Genomic DNA, 22,731 nt, shown 5'->3' on the forward strand with positions numbered 1-22,731 from the left:
AATTAGGCCTGTTGGTGGAGTTGTAGATTCGTCCAAACATTCTGGAAAGCAACCTGGAATTGTATGAAGAAAGGGACTAAAAAATATCCATGCCTTTTAGTCTAGCAATTCCATTCCTAAGCGTATACCCTAAAGAGCTCAATGACACAAAGACTTGATATGCACCAAAATATTTATAGCTACACTTTTTATGATAGCGAAGAACTAGAAACAAAGCAAATGGCTTAACAAGTTGTAGTGCATGAAGGTAATGGAATATTACTGGACTGTATGAAATGGTGAACACAATGAATAAAGAGAGGCATGGGGAGTTGTATAAATGGATATAGCCTGAAGTAAGCAGAACCAGGCAAACAATATACACAGTGAATGACAAAGCGTTCATTAAGGGCTCATTATGTGCCAAAAGAAGAGGATGCAAAATTAAATTATCTGTCTTTAAGGAGTTTATGTTCTAATGGAGGGAGACAACACATATAGGGGAGTAGTGTCCTGTGAGAAGTATTTTGGTTTGGAAAAGTATGGGCAGGTGAGTGGAGCCAAAGGGGAGCAAATTAACCCAACAACTTCAACAATGTAACAACAATAAAGAATTGAAAAAGAACATTGCAAACTTATAAATATCAGGCTTGTTCCCCGATAAGAGAAGGCACCTTTTCCCACTTCTTTGTAGAAGTGAAGGACGGTGGGTATGGAATGTGGCATATGATATCAGACTTTTCCAATGTTTGTTAGTTTTGCTCAAATATTTTTTCTCTCTCTTTCATTCCTTGTTATAAAGGTTGGCTCTCAGGAAGGGAGATTGTGGGTTTTAAGGCTCTTCCAGTTAACTTCCCCCTACTCCAGCCTTATCTCCCACTACATCCTACCTTGTGCAGTCTGCTTTAACCAAGCACAACTGCTTACCATCCCCAGCATGACTCATTTAGCACTTCTTTTGACCCATATTTTTTAAAGCAATTTGTTGAAGTTTCACTTCCTCCATGAAGTCTTCCCAGGTTAACACTATCAGTATCACCATTCTAGCAAACCTTTTAGTATTTATAAGCCACCATGATGAGTTAAGTGAAGGGCAGTGTGGCTTAGTGGATGCTGACTTCAGAAGTGAGAAAAGCTTGGTTCAAGTCTAGTCTCCAGCATACACTGACTGTGTGACCCTGGGCAAATCACTTAACCTCTTAGATTTCCTAGGCAAGTCTTTAAAAGATGTCAATCAGTAGAAAAGGGATTAGTTGAGGGTGTTTCCCCATTTAGGAATTTTCTATGCCAATGAAATCACAGATCGTGACCATATCTACAAATATTTTTATCACTTATGCATGGGTTCCCTCCTCCAATAGATTCTAAGTTCCTTAAAGGCAAGAATCATTTTTTGCTTTTCTAACCCCCAAATGCTTTGTATATTGATCTGTACAAGTGTACGTTTAGTATATATTTTTGCCCACATTTGCCTAAACGACACATTGACATCTTTCTCTGAGAATTCACACATTTCCAGTTCTTTTGGAGTTGCAGACTATCAGCATTGGAAGGGACCTTAGCAACCATCTAGTGCTACTCCCCAGTTTACAAATGAGGAAACAACATCACAGAGATTAATTGACTTTCCCAAGTTATTCAATTAATAAGGGATGGTTATACAAAAAGTACCTACTGTGTGATAGGCACTGTGTTGAGCTGGGATTGGAACCCAAGGTTCTTGACTCCAAATCTAGAACTTCTGATAGGCATGTGCAGAACATTCCTTAGGGTATTCATGGAGGGAATTTTATATTTATTGAATAAACTAGACTAGATGGCTTCTGAGGTTCCTTTCAGCTCTAAATCTATGATCTTATGATTCCATGACATAATTTTTATTCTTCAATAAAATTAAAGAAACTTAAACTTAACTAAGCTGCATTATTTAAAAAATCTAAATGTCACTGATAAAATACAAAGCTAAAAAAGGGGATACAAAATAACATTTTTGGGGGAGAAATTAGTTTGCCTGGGCATACTCAGCATGCCTAATCAGTATATTTATGTTGCTTCAGCTATAATATGCCTGTGCAGAGTAATTTTTATATGGTAGATACACAGGTATCTGTTGAATTGAACTGAACTGAATCCTAAAAGGTCCAGCTTTCTCCATAATATGCTCACACAGAAAACAAACAATTCTTGCCTCTACCTTTCACTTACTACCTCATACCTGATGCCTCTGCTTTCCTGCTACAAGCTTTTTCATTGACCTTGCCACAATCCAACATCTAACCCCTCCACTTCATAGAAATGACTCATTCTAAAAGCAAATGACTTCTTCATGGTGAAGGGGAAGAGGCGCTTAAGAATCCTTTAGTTTTTCATAGCCTCGTTTATTCTTTCCTTTTCTGTACTTCTCAGAACTTGGTTCTAAGGCACTTCCTTTTGGTAACTAATTCAGTCTCTTTTCCTGGAGTGCTAATATGAGGGGACTCCCAGTACTCAAGGTAGAGGCCCTCAATAGTTTCTCTTCATAAGGGGCCCCCTTTCATCAGAGATTCTAAGCCTCAGGGAGCCAGAGTGCCAAAGCAGAGATACTGAGTAAATCCATTAATGATTCTGCATCTTATGGAGTCAAAGGTTTTAGAAAGCCTGTGCTTTGGAGGACTTAGAGAATGTTTCTTTCACTATGGGTAACTTTTGTATATGGGTATTCCTCTTCTCTTCCCCCTGCTGCCATCTTGAGATGATGCTATAGATGTAGGCTGAAAAAAATCAGAGAGGCCAAACTTCAGGAAGCCAGAGGCAGTAGAGGGCCTGACCTAAAAGTGCTCACTTCCCTCGGAGATCTCAAGCAGATCCATCTGGTGAAATCAAATGCCTGATATTTAATGGCCCAGATATGTAGTCAAGAACTCCTTGCATCCTTAACTTCTTTATCTTAGCCCTATGTTCCTTAGTGTTTAGAGTGATAAGCTGGGGAAGCTGAGGATGCCACCCTTGCCCAAATGTTGTGCTCAATAATCACAGGGCCCTGGAAGGTGAAGGCCTTGGTCAACTGGTCTCCCTCCATCTTATGTCTGGGAAACTCTCATCTCTTCTTTGATTATGTCCATGTTACAGAATTGCCATCTACTAAAGTGAAAATCCTCTCTGATATCTCTCCACAAACTCACTCTCTGCCTCCCCTTCACCCTAGTTCCTATTCTCTGAAGGCCTGCTCCATTGTGCCCTTTGACCCATATTGTAGTCTTTAAAAAAGTTGAAATCTTTTGTTTTTATGTCACATACATTTCACAATATATCCTAACCCCTCCCCCTTCCAGAGAGCCAACCTTTATAATAAAGAATTAGAGAAAGGAAAACTAGCTTGAGAACATTAACCATCCAGAGCAGCTAGATGGCGTAGTAGATGGAGCTAGAGCCATAGACCCGGATTCAGGATGACCCGAACACTATAATAATAACAAGAATGATAATACTAATAGTAATTATCACTACCACCATCATCATTACTAAAAACGTCTAACTACATGTAATACTTCACACCAATAGTCCCCCACCTTTGAAGAAAAGCAGGAGGCAGAGATGTCATCTAATATTGACTCCTTGGACCAAATTTGGTCATTGCTATTTCATGGCATGCAGTTTTAATTGTTTTATTGTTCTTTCTACTTATATTGTTGTAATCTTTGTGTGTGATATTTTCCTAGATACTGCTACTTTATTCTGTATCAGTTCATATGTCTTTCTATGGTTCTCTATATTCATCATACCGATTGTTTTTTATGGCAAACACAGTGATATTCCATGGCATTTTGTACCGTAACTTATTAGACCAATCCCCAGGCAATGAGCATCTATTTTGTTTCTAGTCCTTGGCTAGTACAAAAAGTGATGTGACAAATATTTTCATGTATATGGAACTTTTATTATTGAGCTCCTTGGGATGTGTGCATAGCAGTGAGATCTCTGAGTCAAAGGGTATGGAATTTTAGAGACTTCATTCCAGCTCTTCCACTTTTAATAAACTGCACTTTACCTTAGATCCCTTATTTTCACACTGTTGTGCTGCTCATAGAAACCTTGCCCTCTCTAGAAGATACTATGTCTTTGGCTACCTTCTTTAGTATTCACTGATCCTTCTTTCATGCCATGGGGCACATTGGGACATGAAAAAAAGTTGACCTATCCCTTACTACCTATGACTACCTCTCAGTTATCTATTTGCCACAAGTACTCTGCAGCTTTTTCTTTTTTGAGGTTCATTCCATTCATCTAGCTCACCCACACTGAGAGCCTTGTGGCAATAATCTACCAACCTTCAGTGTGCTTTTCCTTCTTTCTCTCAGGACTCAGTTCCTGGCTTATAGTCTTCCTCATCATCCAAACTACCCACAAGATTTATAACCTTTGAATCATCCTTGATTCTTCCTTCTTTCCAATTTTCTGTATTTAATCAATTGCCAAGTTTTTCTCCCTAGTTCTATTGTCTGCACTCTCATGACCACCCTATTTTAGATGCTGACTTTTTGATTGATTGATATTGACAACAAATGCAATAGGAATTCAGAGAAGGGTGATATCAGTGTTAATTAAAGTAGATGTAAAATGTTATGGCATTGCTAGATCTAGTCCTTAACCACAAAGTAGGAACTTACAGAAGGAAAGAAGATACTTTTCACAAACAAGGGATACTGATATATGTCATGTTATCTCCCACATTGAAAGGAAAGCTTTCGAGGGTAAGTGGTGTTCCACTTTTATCTTTGCAACGCAGAGCTTAGCAAAATCCGTGGCACAAAATAGATGCTTAATAAATGCTTCTTGGTTAATTCATTGATAGAGGAAATCACAAAGACAAAATGGACAATTTTGATTAAATACAATTAAAGTATTTTTGAATGAACAAAATCAGTGCAACCAGTACAAGAAAGACTGTAATGGGGAAAAATGTTTAAATCAGATATCTGTGCTAAAACTCTGATATCCAAAATATATAGGGACCTGACACAAATATCAAAGATGAAGGATCATTCCCAATAATTAAATGGTTAGGAAATATAAACAAATAGTTTTCAAAAGAAGAAATGAAATAAACAATGACCATGTAGAAAAAAATGCTTAAAATCATTAATAGTAAAAATTCAAATTAAGATATCTCTGAGGAGCAGAGCCAAGATGATGGATTAGAGGCAACCCAGCTGAACTCAACATTCCTCTCCAAATAACTTTAAAATAACACCCCAAATCGTATTTTGGAGCAGCAGAACCAATAAAAGGTCAGGGTGAGACATTTTTTCTGGGCTACAAAAACTCAGGAGGTGGCAGAAGTTTGTGACACTGGGGTGGAAGCCAGTCCAGAGCCCACATATACAGGAGGATAGCAACAGCAGCCACAGTAGCAGCAGCAGCAGCAGCAGCAGCAGCAGATTTGGGAGCTCTTAGCCCATAGATGGTAAGGGGGTGAGATAACTGATCAGTAAGAGATTGTAGGGGACCTTTTGCTGGCCCTGGTTATAGCTGGCACTGATTGCACATACACAGTTCTGGGTCACAGTTCCAGTATGGGAAGGGAGCACTGGGGGTCAGTCACAAGATAACAGGGGCCCTGATAGCAGTTCCAAGGCAAAGAGATCACTAACACTTGTAGCTGCAGGGGTCACTTCCTAGGTAAAGAGCAGAGTGCAGACCAGAAGAACAGTGAGTACACCTCTCCCACAGTCACACCACCTTGGAAATACCAAAAGCTTGCAGAGCCCCAGAACTAACCCCCAAAACAGCAGCATTAAAAAGCCTGAAGCTTGGGACAGTGGGTGAGTAGAGTCCACATAAAATAGAGTCCAGCTTTAACATAAAGTTCAAAGTCAAGAAATAGTCCGGGAAGATGAGCACACAACAACAACAACAACAACAACAACAACAACGATAAAAACTTGACCATTAAAAGCTACTGCAATGCCAGGGAAGACCAAGACTCACAAGAAGACAACAATATGAAAATAGCTACTAACAAAGCCTCAAGGAAAAATTCTAATTGGATACAAGCTCAATAAGAATTCCTGGAAGAGTTAAAGAAAGAGATAAGAGTGGTAGAGGAAAAGTTAGAAAAAGAAAAAGAGTGATGCAAAAAAGTATGAGAAGATAATTAACAGCTTGGTAAAAGAGACATAACAAGTACTGAAGAAAATAACACCTTAAAAAATAGAATTGGCCTAATGGTAAATGAAGCAGAAAAATTCACTGAAGAAAAGAACTCCTTAAAAAGCAGAATTAACTAAATGGAAAAAAGAGGTGCAAACTCTCATTGAAGAAAACTCCTTAAAAATTAGAATTGGGTAAGTGGAAGCTGATGACTCCATGACACATCAAGAAACAATAAAACAAAGTCAAAAGAAAGAAAAAAATAGAAGAAAATGTGAAATATCTCATCAGAAAAACAACTGACCTGGAAAATAGATCAAGGAAAGATAATTTAAGAATTATTGGATAACCTAAAGGCCATGACCAGAGAAAGAGCTTAGATGTAATATTTCAAGAAATTATCAAGGAAAACTACCCTAATATCTTAGATCCAGAGGGAAAAATAGAAATCAAAAGAATCCACTAATCACCTGCTGAAAGAGATCTCAAAATGAAAACTCCCATGCATATGATAGCTAAATTCCAGAACTCACAGGTCAAAGAGAACATACCTCAAGTAGCCAAAAAGAAACAATTCAAATATTATGAAGCCACAGTAAGGATAATACATGATTCAGTGGCTTCCAGATTAAAGGAACAAAGGACTTGAAAGGTGATATTCTGGAAGGCAAAAGAGTTGGGATTACAAGCAAGAATAATTTACCCAGCAAAACTGAGTATAATCTGTCGAGGGGGGAGAATGGGTTTTTAATGAAATAAAAGACTTTCAAGCATTCCTGATGAAAAGACTAGAGTTGAATAGAATATTTGACATTCAAACATAAGACTCAACAGGAGCATAAAAAGGTAAGCATAAGAGAGTAATCATAACTTTATCATTATTAGGACAGTTAAAAGGAGCTTACATAGACAAAGGGTTGGGTATGACAGAGGGTATGTAAGTCAATAATGCTGGAATGATCTCCAAAAAAAAATGAATAGGTGAGGAAGATGGATGCACTGGGAAAAGGGGGAAGGAAAAGGAAGAAAGCAGAAATTTTTCTCACATAAAATAGGCATACAAGGAAGAATTTTTGCAGTGGAGGGGAAATGAAGGGTGGCAGGCAATGCTTGAACATCACTCTTATTGGAATTAAAGAAGGAAGAATACATATGTGTATGCATGTGTATATACATATATAGTGTATGTGTATACACACATACACACACGCTCAGTTGTATAGAAGTGTGACTTAGTTGATAGGGAAATAGGAAGGGTCAAGGATAAGAGAAAGGGGGGAATGATAAAAGAGAGGACAGATTAAGGAAGACAGTGGTGAGAAGCAAAATATACTTTTGAGGAGAGACAGGATAAAAAGAGAGAAAGAAGAAACAGAAGAAAGTGGGATAGAGGGAAATACACCGTGATCATAACTGTGATTGTGAATTGGATGAGCTCACCCACAATATAGAAGAGAATACCAGGATGGATTAGAAACCAGAATTCAAGAAACTTGAAACAGAAAGCTACACACAGAATTAAAATGAAGGGCTCAAGTAGAATCTAATATGCTTCGGGTGAATTTTAAAAAAAGGCAGGGGTAGCGATCATGATCTCAGATGAAGCAAAAGCAAAAATGGATCTAATTAAGAGGGATAATCAGGGAAACTACATTTTGCTAAAAGGTACTATAAACAATGAAGTAATATAAATTTTTTTTACGATAAATTTCTCTGATAAAGACCTCATTTTCCCCCAAATATATACTGAGTATAGAATTGAGTCAAATTTATAAAAATAAAAACCATTCCCCAATTGATAAATGGTCAAAGGCTATGAACTGGCAGTTTTCAGAAGAAGAAATCAAAAGTATCTATAGTCATATAAAATGCTCTAAGTAACTATTGATTAGGAAAAGGAAAATTAAAACAATTCTAGATATCACCTCACGCCTATCAGAAATGACAAATGCTGGAGGGGAAGAGGAGAAAATAGGCACACTTAAACTCTTGTTGGAGTAGTGAACTGGTCCAACCATTCTGGAGAACAATTTGGAGCTAGGCCCAAAGGGCTATAAAACCATGCATACCCTTTGACCCAGTAGTGCCACTGCTAGATCTGGATCCCAAAGAGATCAAAGAAAAAGGGAAAGGATCTATATGTACAACACTATGGAAACTTTTTTGTGGTAGCAAAGAATTGGAAATTGAGGAGACACCCATCAAATGGGGGAATGGCTGAACAAGTTGTGGCATATGATTGTGATGGATTACTATTGTGTTGTGGGAAATGATGAGGGGTGTGGTTTCAGAAAAAAAACCACAGCAAGAACTATAAGAGCTGGTACAGAGTAAAGTGAGAACAGGAAATCATTGTGCATAGCAGCAGCAACGTTATAATGATGATCAACTGTGAAAGACTTGGCTATCTTGATCAGTACAATGATACAAAACAATTCCAAAGGACTCATGATGAAAAAGTTTTCTCCATCTCTAGAGAGAGAACTGATGAACTCTGATTGCAAATCAAAGTATAATTTCCTCACTTTCTTTATTTTCCTGCTTTTAAAAATATGACTAATGTAGAAATATATTTTGCATGATTTCAAATGTATAATTGATATCATATTACTTGCTTTCTCAGTGAGTGGAGGAGAGGAGAGAGGGAATTTGAACTTAACATTTAAAAAGAAAAAATGTTAAAAAAATTATGAAATTTTTTTTAAAGAAAGAAATGATGAGCAGGATCGTTTCAGAAAAGTCTACAAAGACTAATATGAACTGATACAAAGTGAAGTGAGCAGAATCAGGAGAACATCGTACACAAGTAATAGCAATATTGTATGATCATTAACTGTGAATGACTTAGCTACTCTAATCAATACAATTCCAAAGTATTTATGATGAAGTGTTATCCACCTCCAGAGAAAGAACTGATGGGGTTTAAATGCAGATCAAATCCCATTTTTTTACTTTATTTTTCTTTTTTGTCTGTGTTCTCTATGCCACAGGGCTAATATGGAAATATATTTTGCATGACTTCACATATACAATCTATATCAAATTATTTGCCTTCTCAAGGAAGGGGGAAGAGAGACAGAGAGGGAGGAAAAGAATTTGAAACTCAAAATTTTAAAAAATGCTAATTTTTTTACATGTAATTGAGAAATATTTAATGAAATAAATAAAAATACAAAGGGGAAAATATCTCAGTTAAACCTCACATCTGTAAAATTGGTGAAAATGACAAAAAAATGGATATAGCTGAAGGGGCTGTGGAAAGGTAGGCCCACTAATACACTGTTGGTAGAAATGAGAATTGGTAAAATTACTCTAGAAACAATTGAGAATTATGTGAGAAAAGTCACTAACTTGTTCATACTTTTTGATCCAACTCTCTACTCAATATATAGCAAAAGGAAGTTAAAGACACCAAGAAGCATCCCATGTATACCAAAATATTCATAGCAGAACTTTTTCTGCTACAAAAAACTGGGAACTAAGTGGATGTCTGTCAGTTAGGGAATGGTGGGACAAATTGTGGTAAATGACCAGAATGCAATTCCATTGGGTTGTAAGAAATGATAAAAACAAGGAATTAAAGAAACATGGGAAAACTTATATGAGTTGATACAGAGTGAAGAAATCAGATTGAGGAGAGCTATATATAACACAACTACAATAATGTAGATGAAAATAATACTGAGAGGCAACTTATATCAGATTAAATGCAATGGTTAGTCTTGGTCCTGGAGGGTTGATGATGAAATACATTTTCTTGCTTTCAATGGATGGGACACAGGAACTATGGTACAGGATGCTCCAAACACTGTCAGACATGGTCAATACATCTGTTAATTTTGCCAGATTTTTTTTTCTTTGTCACATGGGAAGGGGCATGTCCAGAAATGACCACAAACACCAGAACAGATCAATAAAACTTTACCAAGCATTTAATATAAATAGGTAGACAGGTAGACAGAGATGTATAAATTTATGTATGCATGAATGTATATATGTATATATAGTAAATATCTCTAGGTTGATGTTTCCCCACCCCTACAATTTCTTTTCCTCAAAGATTTACTTATTTCTTCTTCTTTGCCTTGATATATGCATATCTAAGTAATCACACACAAATATACATATGTACACACATATACACATATATACATATCTATATACATATGTATGTATATATAACAGCCCCAAATTAGGACACATCCTTCACCTACCCCTTGGTTCCTAATCCTCTTAACCTAAGAATATCTTTTATCCTAGAAAACCCTTACATGAAATTGGTGCAAGTTCAGGAGTCCTGGTCCCAATTCTGGAAAGCAACCTCTTAACTCAATGTAGATGGTCTCTGGGGGCCCAGTATACCTGCATTTTAACTTTAATGATTTTGCTTCTGTGTCCACTGCTCATTAAACCTTTGCTCATATTGTAATTCCTGGAATGCCACCTCCTACTAAAACCTCTCACAGGAATTCTTTTATGTTTTCTTGCTTCCTGGATGGGCTCTTTCTTTCTTTTTCCTCAGTTTGGTTTTCCCCTTGTGCTATTTCATTTGAGTAAATCTAAATCTGTCAGCCAGCCTTATGGCCCCTCACCTTCTGTTAAAGAGCACATAATACATTTTTACTATTTTAATCAGGGGTAAAATTGACTGCTCTTTTGTGGTGTATCTAAACCACATATAATTCAAGCTTGGGTACATACATGCCACTTCCTTGGTCAGTGGAATATGATGCAGATGAAAAAAGAGTGCATTTTATGTGGTTTAATTGGAGTGTTTATATACATGGCAATGAGAGAGTATTCATTTTAGTGCAGATCAAAAGGATAAATGATAGGCTTGAATTGAAACTGTCAGGTGTTATTATATAATTTTCTTTCTTATTTTTTAAACAATATTATCTTGCAAATACTTTGCATTGTCTGAGTTAATATGGATAATCATGTGAAAAGTTACAAATTGTTTACTTAAAAATAAGCAACATCTATTTTTTTCAATTAAATGGGTTAAATTGTGCCAATATTGATTTCATGGAGAAACGGGTAGACATATGTAAGGGATCAAAAGACAATTGATCTCAAGAGGTTAAGCCATTTTGACAACTGTGATGTCAACATCTCCTCTTACAGGGATAACTTACTGATTTTTATTTGTCTTTAGATGACAGATTTATTCAATGTCATCCAACTTTTTTTTCTGATCCATTTTAAGAAATCTACTTAGTCCAGGCTTCCTTTAAAATATATTTTTTCTTTTGTAGTGTAGAAATCTGGCCTAAGTAGATCTGGGGTCAAGTCCTAGTTACACCATTATCTAGCTTTGTGACCTTGGGCAAATCCCAGCCCTCATTTCACCTTCAAGAGCTATAGGTTATGCTGCTTTCCTTTCTGTTATCAGTCTATCTATATTACCATACACCAGGGCTGGGGAATCTGCAGTCTCAAGGCCACATGTGGCCCTCTAGGTCCTCAAGTGTGGCCCCTTGACTTAGTCCAAACTTCATAGAACAAATCCCCTTAATAAAAGGATTTGTTCTGTAAAACTTGGACTCAATCAAAAGGCCACACCCAAGGACCTAGAAGGCCACATGTGGCCTCAAGGCCGCAAGTTCCCCACCCCTGCTATATTAGGGTTTAGTGGTTACTACATTATTCAGTTATGGTGAAGCTGGTGTAATTCAGGACTGAGGCAAGTCCTGTTGTGGCATTGAAAGTGACACTCAAGGTCTAGGACCTTCATAGTAGGACCTCTTTTCTGGGTGTCAATTCACTGCTTAACTTGTAAGGGATGCCAGCTCTAGCTTTGTGATATTTCACAATGACCAAAGTATGTAATGGGGATGCGAAGAAGGTTGATAATAAAATTTTAAAAACCAAAACAACATGAACCTCCCCACAAACTGATTTACTTTCAAATGACTACAAATTAAATTATGGATATGTGCTATGACATCACTGTGAGGGAATCAGGCCTATCTAATCAGAGCATTAATATTCCAAGGTTGCACAAGTAGCCTATGGTAGAGCTAGGATTTGCACCCAAGTCCTCTGACCTCAGACCCAGCCTGCTTTCCCCTTTGCCACACAGCCTCTAGAGAAACCTTAGTCATGGAATATTCAGAAATATCATGAAAGCAATGAAATAAAAATGATTTCTTACTCAATACTGGAAAAGATGCGTTTCCTTTTAACACTTGGAATTCTTGTTCTAGTCGCCTCCGTAAGTCTATTTGTTCAAACAAAACCTTCTGAAGTTCTTCTAATAAAGAAAAAAGGAGAGTCATTTTACTAATCTTTACAAATAACCCTCCAGAGAACTGTTCTATATGGCAATTTATTATTATAAGACAAAATATTTTACCAGTTTAAAAAGTGTTGCATAGACACAGGATGGATTTTGTGCAGAAATCCATGAATATAAATCAATGTAATGTATTATTTTAAAGTATTATATTACAGTGTCATGTATTGATTGATATGTATGCATTAATCTCAATTATATCCACCCAATGGTCCATATATTATTCATATGTTGCTTGTCAAGTTTAAAATATGGTGCAGAACAAAAATATCCTCCTATTATCTCTACAGTCTTTTAAAACTCTGAAGTTTTATAGAATTTAAACTTTTTTTTTACCTTTTCCCATATTTTCTACATCCTTTTTGAGTGAATGTGGTGAATTGGTTTCTTGTGTGTGTTCACCTTAACAAAAGGAAGAAAAATATTATTGAAAACAAATTATTTTCTTAGTTTTGCTTTTCATTTTCTTTGAAAATCTTTTTAAAAAATCTTATTTAACATTAAGTGTTGGATTAGAAATACTCAGGGTCAAATGTTGCCCTCATTTACCTGTGTATTTTTTTTTTTCACTTGAAACATTAGGAATAAGAAGCAGGCGAAGGCAGATTTTAGCCTCTGAATGATAGCTCAGTGATGAGAAATTCTTGTCTTTACCCTTCATTCATGGCTTTATAAAAAGCTTTGTTATATTTTCAGCTGGTTAAATACTAGGGCCAGAGGCGGAGGCCAAACCTTGACTTGAATAATTGAAATTAAAGAAAAAACCTCTTGACAGAAATAGAGTCAAAATTCTTTACCCAGACCTATGGGTATACAAAGTTGGGACTGAGTGTGTTGGTGCAGGAACATCAGCACAGGCTCTATGCACACCTATGCCTATGCTCATAATTGTAACAACAACTGACATATATATATTTGTATATATATATATATATATACATATATATATAGTATATACACCTACACACACGCGCACACACACACATATATGTATATACAGCACCTTAAGGTTTCTAAAGTGCTTTACATATATGATCTCATTTGCCTATTAATGTAGGCATACTAACCCCTACAGAAATAGTAGATTCTGAAACAGTAGAAATGTTTGACAAAGGAAGGGTTGATGGGCAAGTTTCCTTTTCCTTTTGGTCTATCCAAATCTTGGGTGTTGAGAAAAAAAGGTAAGAGGGGAGACTTCAGATGTGAGTTGAAGAGAACTTTTAAAGCTGGAAGTTTTTCCCCAGTGATGATTTTTAAAAAATGATTAAATCATCATATGGTATTTATTGCTAAATATATTTCAGCTCTTTGCCCATAGCCATCTGATCATTTATCTTTGGCCAAAAAACCAAAACCCCTAAAGCAAAAAATTTGTACCATACAGGCAAAGGGTAGGTTATACTTGTACTTATTTTCCTGGTTATATACTAAATAAGAGGATGGATGACAGCTATGGAAAGGTATTGATCTTTAGTCACAAACTTCATCAACATAACTCAGAACATCTAATGAAAGCTGCAAAATTCAATTATTCAGATAACCAGATAATTCAATTTTTCAGTTTTCTTTCACAAAGCTGATTGAATTTTCCATTTTCGTCTGGATATTTGAGGATTATATAAACCTAGCTATATAATCATGAGACTTAAAGTATCTCTTCTCTCTCAACGCTATCCGGTGATGATCTTGTTGACTGCCATTCTTTCAAATGCTATCTCTATATAGATGAATTCTGAGTCTGCAATTCCATCCATATGTGAATTCCAGATTTACATATCTGACTAGATCAAGGGTTCTTAATCTGGAGTCTGTGAACAAAAATGCACACACACCTATATATTTATATATGTATATATACACACATACATACACACATATATTGATAATTGTATTTCAAAATAATTGGTTTCCTTTGTAATCCTAGGTATTTCATTTTAGGCATTTAAAAACCTTATCCTGAGAAGAGCTTCATAGGCTTTACCAGAGTGCTAAATGGTGGTCCATGATACAAAAAAGGTGAAGAACTTTTGGATTAGATGATCATAGTTTTGGACTTCAGAGGTCATCTGGTCCAACCCCCTTACTTTATAGATGAGGAAACTGAGGCCCAGAGAAATTAAGTTATATGCCTAGTACCACTCAGGTAGTATCTGAGGTGCAAATTGAAGTTAGATTATTCTCTGATTCTAGGAACTGACATTAAACCAAGGTCATCTCAAACTTAGTGTGTCCCAAACCAAGCTTATGATTTGTCCCCTAAGCCTGCGGCTTCTTGTGACTTCACTATTTTAATTTGTGACACTATTCTACCTTTCATGTTCATAACTTTGTTATCTTTAACTCTTTCCTTTCCCTTGCCACTTATAACTAATCAATTATATCCCCAGAATAACTCCTCTTTATTTCAATCGTTGTCAAGTTGGCACTGGTCCCTACTCTGATAGTTCTTCTCTCCCCTCCTGCCTTCCTCTGTTCTCTTCTTTCCTGTCCTTTCCTCTCTCCTCTTTCTCCTCCTCCCCTCTCCTCTGATCCTTCCTTTCTCCAACACTTAATAATGCCACCAGAATTGTCTACTCTTTGCATCACTCTAGTTATTTTCATTCCTTTTCTCAAAGTCTTCAGTGGTAAACCAGGAAAACAGTAGACATAATGATTGCAAAACTGCACATGGAAAGGACAATAAAATGAAGTGGAACTTGCTGTGCTTATGATGACCAAGGTTGGCTTGGAGAAGAGTTGAGAAAGTATATTCTTCCTTCTTGCATTGGAGAGGTGGAGGATGACAGGTGTGAAATTCTGCATAGAAAAGTTTGGGTTTGCTAAACTTTAAAAAAATTTTTAGTACTTACTGGAGAGAGGAACACAGGATTATAGAATCATAGGATGACAGATTAAGAGCTAGAAAGAACCTCAGAGTCATTTGGTCCATTCTCTATATGTTACGTATAAGGAAACTGAAGCCCAGGTTGGTTAAGGGATGTGCCCAAGGTCATAAAGGTGGTAAGCATTAGAGTGATGTATAAACAAAGGACTCCAATAAACAAAAAGACCAAAAAACTCTATATAGTGGCTTTCCATTGATTCATGAGCAAAATTCAAACTCCTTTGCCCTAAAAAAAACCATCTACAATCTGGCACGACTTTGCCTTTCCAGTCTTATCCAATACTCTTCTGTAACATGTACTTTATGTTTCAGAAAAACTGATGCTTTCCCACCTCCATTTGCTCATGCAGTATCCCATACTCATGCCTTTGCTCACATCCCTACCCCTGGAACGTCCTCTCTCTGTTTCTTTGCCTATTGAGTTTCTCACTCATTTTTTTTTTTACAATTCAACTCAGGTGCTATCATCTCCATTAAGTTTTTCCACACTCCTGGGCTGGTCACACTTTCTCTCCCTGACATCAACTAGAATTTGTTTTTCACCCCCCTAGTACATTTATCTTTCAATATTTAATCCAATCCACTCCAATCCATTAAGTCTTTATAAAGTGACTAATATGTGACAGGCACTGTGCTAGGACATACAAAGACAAAAATGAAATAGTCTTTGCACTCAAACAGCTTATGTTCTACTAGAAGGATGCAGATGTAAAAAAAAAAGTCAATACAAAGTAATTTGAGGAGAGAGAACTAACAGCTTGGGGAAGCTGGGAAACCTTTGTGTAAGATAGTACTGGAGCTGATCCTTGAAGAAAGCTAAAAGATAAAGCTGGGGAGGAAGCCTTTCTCTCCCCCCAACCCAGAAAATCTCCCCTTGTACCAAAAGTTTATAAAAAGGAAAAAAAGGTCCAGCAAAACCAATACCCACTGTTTGATCCCACAGACAGTATGGAGGAGAGCCTTTATAAAGAAAGATATGAATGTAGGAAAGTCAGCTTGAGATTTCATGAAAGGGAAAATTATGAAATGTCTGACAAGGTTAAGTGGGACCCCGGTGGCAGATGGACTTAAATGTGAGGTTAGGAAATGTATATTTTAACCAACATTTTATAGGGAGTCGTTGAAGACATTTGACCAAGGACATTACAAGGTCAGATCTGTGCCTGAGGAAGATTATGTACTTGGTTGTGTGTGGGATGGATGGCAAAAATCTGGGAAAGGTGTGGCGAGGGCCTGATTGGGAAGAAGGATTTATATTCAAGAGGTATTTTGGAAGCACAGTTGACAAGGCTTTTCAGCTTACTTGGTGTTGGAATGAGAAAGAGGGAAGAGTAAAGAATGATTTGGGAGTTGTGAACCTGGATGACTGGAGTGATGAGGGCTTTAAGGTCCCTGAAAGCAAACTTAGCTAAACTTTGTATCCACCTCTATGCCTGTTACAGAGTAGGTGCTTATTAAGTGTTCATTGACCAAATGTATGTCCATATGGCAATGATGGACCACTACTAAGCTTCTTATTTTTGAAAGGGCAAGCTCTATGGATAGACTAGAATTAATCAGGCAGCATGCCTTCATAGTCAGAAAGACCAACTTCAAGTCCTGTCATCTTAGGGTCCTGAGGCAACCTTCTAAGAATGTAAGTTTCAGAACCATTGCAGATCTGCACTGATTGAGGGAGTTCCTTACACAATTGAAATCATAGCTTTGAACCAAAAAGACAATCAAACAAATAAATTCTCCCTCATTATTTCTACATCTTTTGTTGTCGGCATGGAACAGAATTATATCTCTAAGAATACTGGCAGATACAACCAAAGCTGAAGTGGAGGCTGCAGCAATGAAGGAAAAGTCAATGCTTGCTCTGTAGTGAACATGGGCTTCTCCAAACAAAGCCGTTCACAGTATCCTTGTCATATGGGGCAATCATCATAAATGCCATAAAGGGCCATCCCACTTCGAAGACTTCGTCATCACATAGAGACCAAGGACTTATATCTAATTGGAGGGAAAAGGAAGAGATCTCCCTCATTTTCTTGCCAAATTTGGGTTCATAAAAATAACAATGGAATCTTTTAAAGTCTGATCTCTCTAAATACATGGCAGAGCAAAATATGAGGCATCATACCTTTGATGTCTTTTTCTCTGACTTTCATATGTCTTTTAACCTTACTTATTCTGTTTCCTTTTCTATACAATATGAAAATAATAAGGAAGTATCTGTGAAGAATTTTAAACTCCTGATAGAATTCCAAGGTGTAGTGCCTTGCATATAGGTGAATTACGAATGTTTGTTTAAATGAATTGAATTTTATAAATTCAAATGATAATACATATATGTAATATATATGCACAGGAATACATATCCACAAGTATATAGAATTTACAATATTGATACTTTGAATTAGATGTGCTTGCCCTTGGAATACAAGTCACATACCCTTGATACACAGATAAAAATGTATCTCCATAATTTAAACACTAGGTTTCATTTTATTTAGTTTTAATGAGAAAGTTTATTCTTTGCCAACTACACTTGAGTCACCATCTTCTATTTTCACTATCAAATGAGATGTGGCATACACGTCCTTGTAATACCTTAAAGCTCCACATAAATGACACCTCTAATTATTAGAACCAATATCCCTATTGGTCATAGGATATGTGCTATGTGTGCCATTTCTCTTAAAGTAGCACGCTTCGATGAAAGAATTAAATATGAGAATTTAAGTAGAATGTTTTCAGAAAAGCCATTTCCTTTCCTGTTCATACCTAGTGCTCTATGTGGATATGAATAAGACTGACTACTTAACTGGCAAATGGAAACTGAAGCAAATGCACTGATAACACTAATTTCTATTTTTTCATGGTACAGCTTCATGAAAGCTTTATTTTGCATCAGTGTCTATTTCATGGTAAAATGTCTCCGCTCCTTCTGGGTAAAATCTGCCATTACAGTGCTCAGGAGATTCAGATGTTTCTGTTACAAGGGGATTTTTTTAAATGGTTAAACTTTTGATAAATAAATCCAAGCAAGTTTCTTCTGCTGCATTTTGTATATGTTTTACTGGACTCTTGTTTTTCTGCATGTTTTCAATCAGTGGAAACCAGATTGTTAACTGTGGTTAAAAATGACCTCTGGGAGCCTGGATTTGTTTATTCACTAGTACTGCTAATGTTTTCCATATGGTTAAAAAAAACCCAGAAGACATTAGTTTAATGCTGGATTAAAAAAAAACAACAAAACATATTTGATTTAGCTGATGGTGCACGTGCAATTTTTGTAAACATTTCAGCAGCTTAGATGAGCTTTAAAATGTCAAATTAGTGAAACCTTAGGTTAGGGGGCCATTCATAAATTGAAATGTTTACTCTCCCCTTTTCTTCCTTTAAAAAGAATTTTGAAATGAAAATAAAATGTACAAGTATCTTAAATTACATTTGAAAAACTAATTATACAGACTAATAAGAGAGTAGATGATTTATATTGGTAATAACATCTTTCTTTAGAGGCCTATTTTGAAATATGGTCCAAGAAATACACTAGAAGTCTGTCTAATACTCGAAACTTAGAAATGGATGAATTTTTCTTAAGGATACAATGCATATACAATATTGGCTACTTTTGCTTAAGAGTATAGCTACATGAATGGAGAAAACTTACGTTTTTACTGGGCTGTTTAAATGGCTTATAACTTAAATTGTTTCATTAGAGAATGCATCTTAAGGATACAAATTCTACTCAGCCAAAGTGTAGCTGCCAGCATCATTCCATAGCAGGAGGGCCCCAGAACTGCCAAATGCAGTACTAGTTAGAGGTAAACTGTAGGCTAGAAATCCAAGAGCTCAATGTTCTCAGTTTCTCTACCATCTCTGCTGTCTTCGGTAAAAGGTGATAGAATATTCACTGTGAGTGCTTCGACCCCACTCCTATGTCTGTCCTTGACAGCTGGTTAGATCCTGGAAATGTAGAAGGTGTTGGAGGGGGGAGATAAATGTCATCACAAACTAGTAAAAATCCTTGTAAACCAGGATAAAAATAGATCTAAAGGAGAAAATGACACTCCCTCCAAGTAATGGGGTTTTCTTTGTTGGTGCTGCCTTTCAAGAACCCAGAGCTGTCTGAGGCACACGCAGATAACAATGATTTTCCCAGAGTCATCCAGTGTCAGAGACATAATTTGAACCCGGGTCTTCCTGCCTCTTTTATTCCTATTGATAAGATGTCATTTATTGCTTTCCAATAGCTTTGTTCATGTTAGCTTTGTCTCATGAATCAAAATGTAAATTTCTTGAGGACAAGAGCTTCTCTTGTATTTTCTGCAGTACCTAGAAAGGACAGTGATGGGTACATAGTAGGCACTCAAAAAGCACTTGTTGAACTGAACTGAATTGAACATTTTTCTAGCACGTAATAGGAATACCAATGAGTTCCATAAATCATTCATCTCAATTCAGCAAATAGGCTTCTGGAATGTTCACTGATTCCTATGATCTTGTGAGTTTTCTACAGGCAACGTTTGTGATCTGTCTATGCATTCTGATGAAAGCCTGCATTTTAACTTCCTCTATGAGATTCTTCATGTTTCACCAGAGAATGACCAAACTCAAAGTTTTATTCCCACATGACATTTGAAAAAAATTTGTTTCTTCAAGCAAACAAAACAAAAATGCTCGAGGTTTAGATCTTAAAATGAAAACAAGGATTCAATTCATAAACTTTCATTTCCTTCTGATAACATTAATACCTTATGCTTATAGAGCTTCTCTTCTAAGAACTAAATGAAAGGTCAAGTGACTTATAAGCTCCTTTAGGGCAGTTTCAATTGTTTGTGGTCTTTGTAGTTTGAATCACTAGCATGGTGCCTGGAACTTATTAGACACTGGACAAGAGTGCTGGATTTGGGGTCAGGAAGATCTTACACACTTACTAGTTATGTCGCCCAAAGCAAATCACTTGTCTCATCTCTGAACTAGAGATAATAATAGCACCTAGTTCATAGGATTGTTGTGAGGATCAAATGAGATAATACATGTAAAAATCTTTGTAACCCTTAAAGAGATAGGGACTGGACTTAGGATTTCATTAATATATGAAGTATACCAGTGGGTGAGGAAAATGCCTTCTACCGATGCAGGTCAGCCCTTTCTCTGCAATTTATAATTTTAGACTGTTGCCTAGGGCACACTTAAGTATAAAACTTAAAGCACTAAATAAGTGTTAGTTATTATTACTGTTGTTGTTAATTGAATTGGTAGAGATGGGATTAGAACTGAGGTCTCCCGACATTAAGGCCAGTACATCATTTCTTGACTAGACTAGTTTCTCCTGACTTTTGGTTGAGACTGGATTCACTCTATTACTAATTTTTACTAGTTGGCAGAGCTGTTGCTACCAGAGATCCTTGCTTCTTAAAATTCCCCTCCCTAACCTGATACTTTCATCTTCTGATTCATATTCCTCCAGAGTTATATTTGGTCACATAGGAAAACATATATTCCGAAATGTATTCACATATTAAAATATGAATTCAATAAATGAAGTTATTTTTTTCTCAGGCTATGTCCATATGAAGCTCAATATCTAAAAGGGTAAAAATTTAAACCATCTATCCAGATGCTTATAAATAAATGTCTGTATCTGGTGTTCTGTAGATGCAGTTAGGGAGAAACTACTAACATGATATACAATAGCATAAGAGTTAGATCTTAGATGAAGAGGCTCTAAGGCTCCCTCTGCCCCCCCAAAAGGAATCAAAATCAGTCTCCATGTCCACTGCCCATTCTGTCCTTCCTACTCTGTCACTGTCTTCGGGAAGCCACTCTACCTGCTTTCATCAGAAGGCAACATGCTATAGTAGAAAGAGCCCTGGACTTGAGATTCTGAGATCTGAGGTTTATTTTAGTGCCAGCCCTGCTATTGACTGACTGTGTGACCTGGAGCACGTCACTTGCTTTCTCTTTAGGGTCTCTTTTAGCCTTGACATTTTATGATTATTATGATCAGCTTCAGCCTAAGGTTAGACCTTGTCTCTGTCATTGAAACATTAGAAGATCTGAATGGAATAATTATGGGAAGAGAGAAACACCTCTGAACTGTCTTGTGAACTGGGATTTTAACAACTGATCTTGATTTAATCTATAGTTTCTAGAATAGATGATTTTTTAAAAAAGAAAATGGAAAATTGTATTTGGTTGAGGATAAGGTTTAATTTACCTACTGTAGCCAAGTGGCACAATGAATAGAATGTTGGACCTAGAGTTAGCAAGACCTGAGTTCAGAAGCACTTCCTGTGTGACCCTGGGCATGTCATTTAACCTCTGCCTCAATTTCCTCAACTGTAAAATAGGATTAATAATAGAACTTGTCTTCCAGGATTGATATGAGGATAAAATGAGGTAATATTTATAAAGTACTTTGTAAGGCTTGAGTGCTACATAAAGGCGTGCTGCTACTGCTGTTGCTATTACTAATACAACTCCTACACTATATTTTTATATAATGAAGAGAGCTGAGAATTTTCTAAAATTCATGGTGAGACATGATTCATAATGTATTTTTAAAAATAATGCTGCCCTGATAGCACCCCCCCCAAATCAATTCCACAAAGTGGGACATTAACACATCATTTTTTTCCCTTTCAATGGGGACATGGATTTTTGCTCATTTCTTAGCGTTGGATCCCACATCAGACTCTTCCCTTGTGATGTTTAGCACTTTAGTGAAGTCACAAGACAGACAAGGGAAAAGAAAATCAATATTCTTATATCTATGACATGCTAAAGCATGAACTAACTAAATATTAACTCCATTAGCTTAAAAGAAGGAAGAACAAGATTAAGTAATACCCATGGGGCTTATGGTGAATTAGGAGTTATGCCAAATTTTGCAATCTACGGATGATCAAATTTCATTGCCGGTTTCGTACACATAGTTCCTCAAATCTGTACATCAAATATCTTTGTTTGGCATGTCTCAAGTCTATTTAGAATCCTCTCAGGTTTGAGAAATGTTGTTATCTGTGATGCTGTGATACTAAAGGTTTCTACTGGAGAATTTTGCATTTCCCTGACCTCTTCAATTGGATTGGATGTTTGAAATTTTGGTAGTAGAAATGGGAAATTTTAATAAGCTAAAACAAGCTTCATCAATGATGACCCTAAAAATAAAGGAGGATATTGACAAAATCACTTTTAGCTTGAAGGAATTCAAAGTGCATTACAGGCATTACCTAACCTCACAAAATTTAAGTGAACCAAAGGTGAGAGATATTATCATCCCATTTTATGGATGTATAACTTGTCCAAAGTTATTTAGCAATTAAGAGACTTAGAATCCAGCCCTCCTGGTCCATTAAAAATATTGCCATAAACATTTTCCAATGAAGAATTGGAGAGGAAATGGAAAACTATCATTCCCTTTGTATTTAGGCAATCCTTTATT

The 22,731-nt window shown here is 36.5% G+C and overlaps 1 protein-coding gene across 1 annotated transcript in view; it reads right to left on the bottom strand.

Moving 5' to 3' along the window:
• The window catches only part of SKOR2 (SKI family transcriptional corepressor 2), a 63,243-nt gene that overhangs the window by 27,592 nt on the left and 12,920 nt on the right, over positions 1–22,731 (bottom strand). Inside the window, exons 5-6 of the mRNA XM_036742040.1 lie at positions 12,743–12,808; positions 12,266–12,364 (exon numbers count right to left, since the gene is read on the bottom strand). Coding sequence (XP_036597935.1) covers positions 12,266–12,364; positions 12,743–12,808 — 165 coding nt within the window. The remainder of the gene's footprint in view (positions 1–12,265; positions 12,365–12,742; positions 12,809–22,731) is intronic.

The sequence above is a fragment of the Trichosurus vulpecula genome, chromosome 1 (genome assembly GCF_011100635.1).
Source record: "Trichosurus vulpecula isolate mTriVul1 chromosome 1, mTriVul1.pri, whole genome shotgun sequence".
Taxonomy (NCBI): domain Eukaryota; kingdom Metazoa; phylum Chordata; class Mammalia; order Diprotodontia; family Phalangeridae; genus Trichosurus; species Trichosurus vulpecula.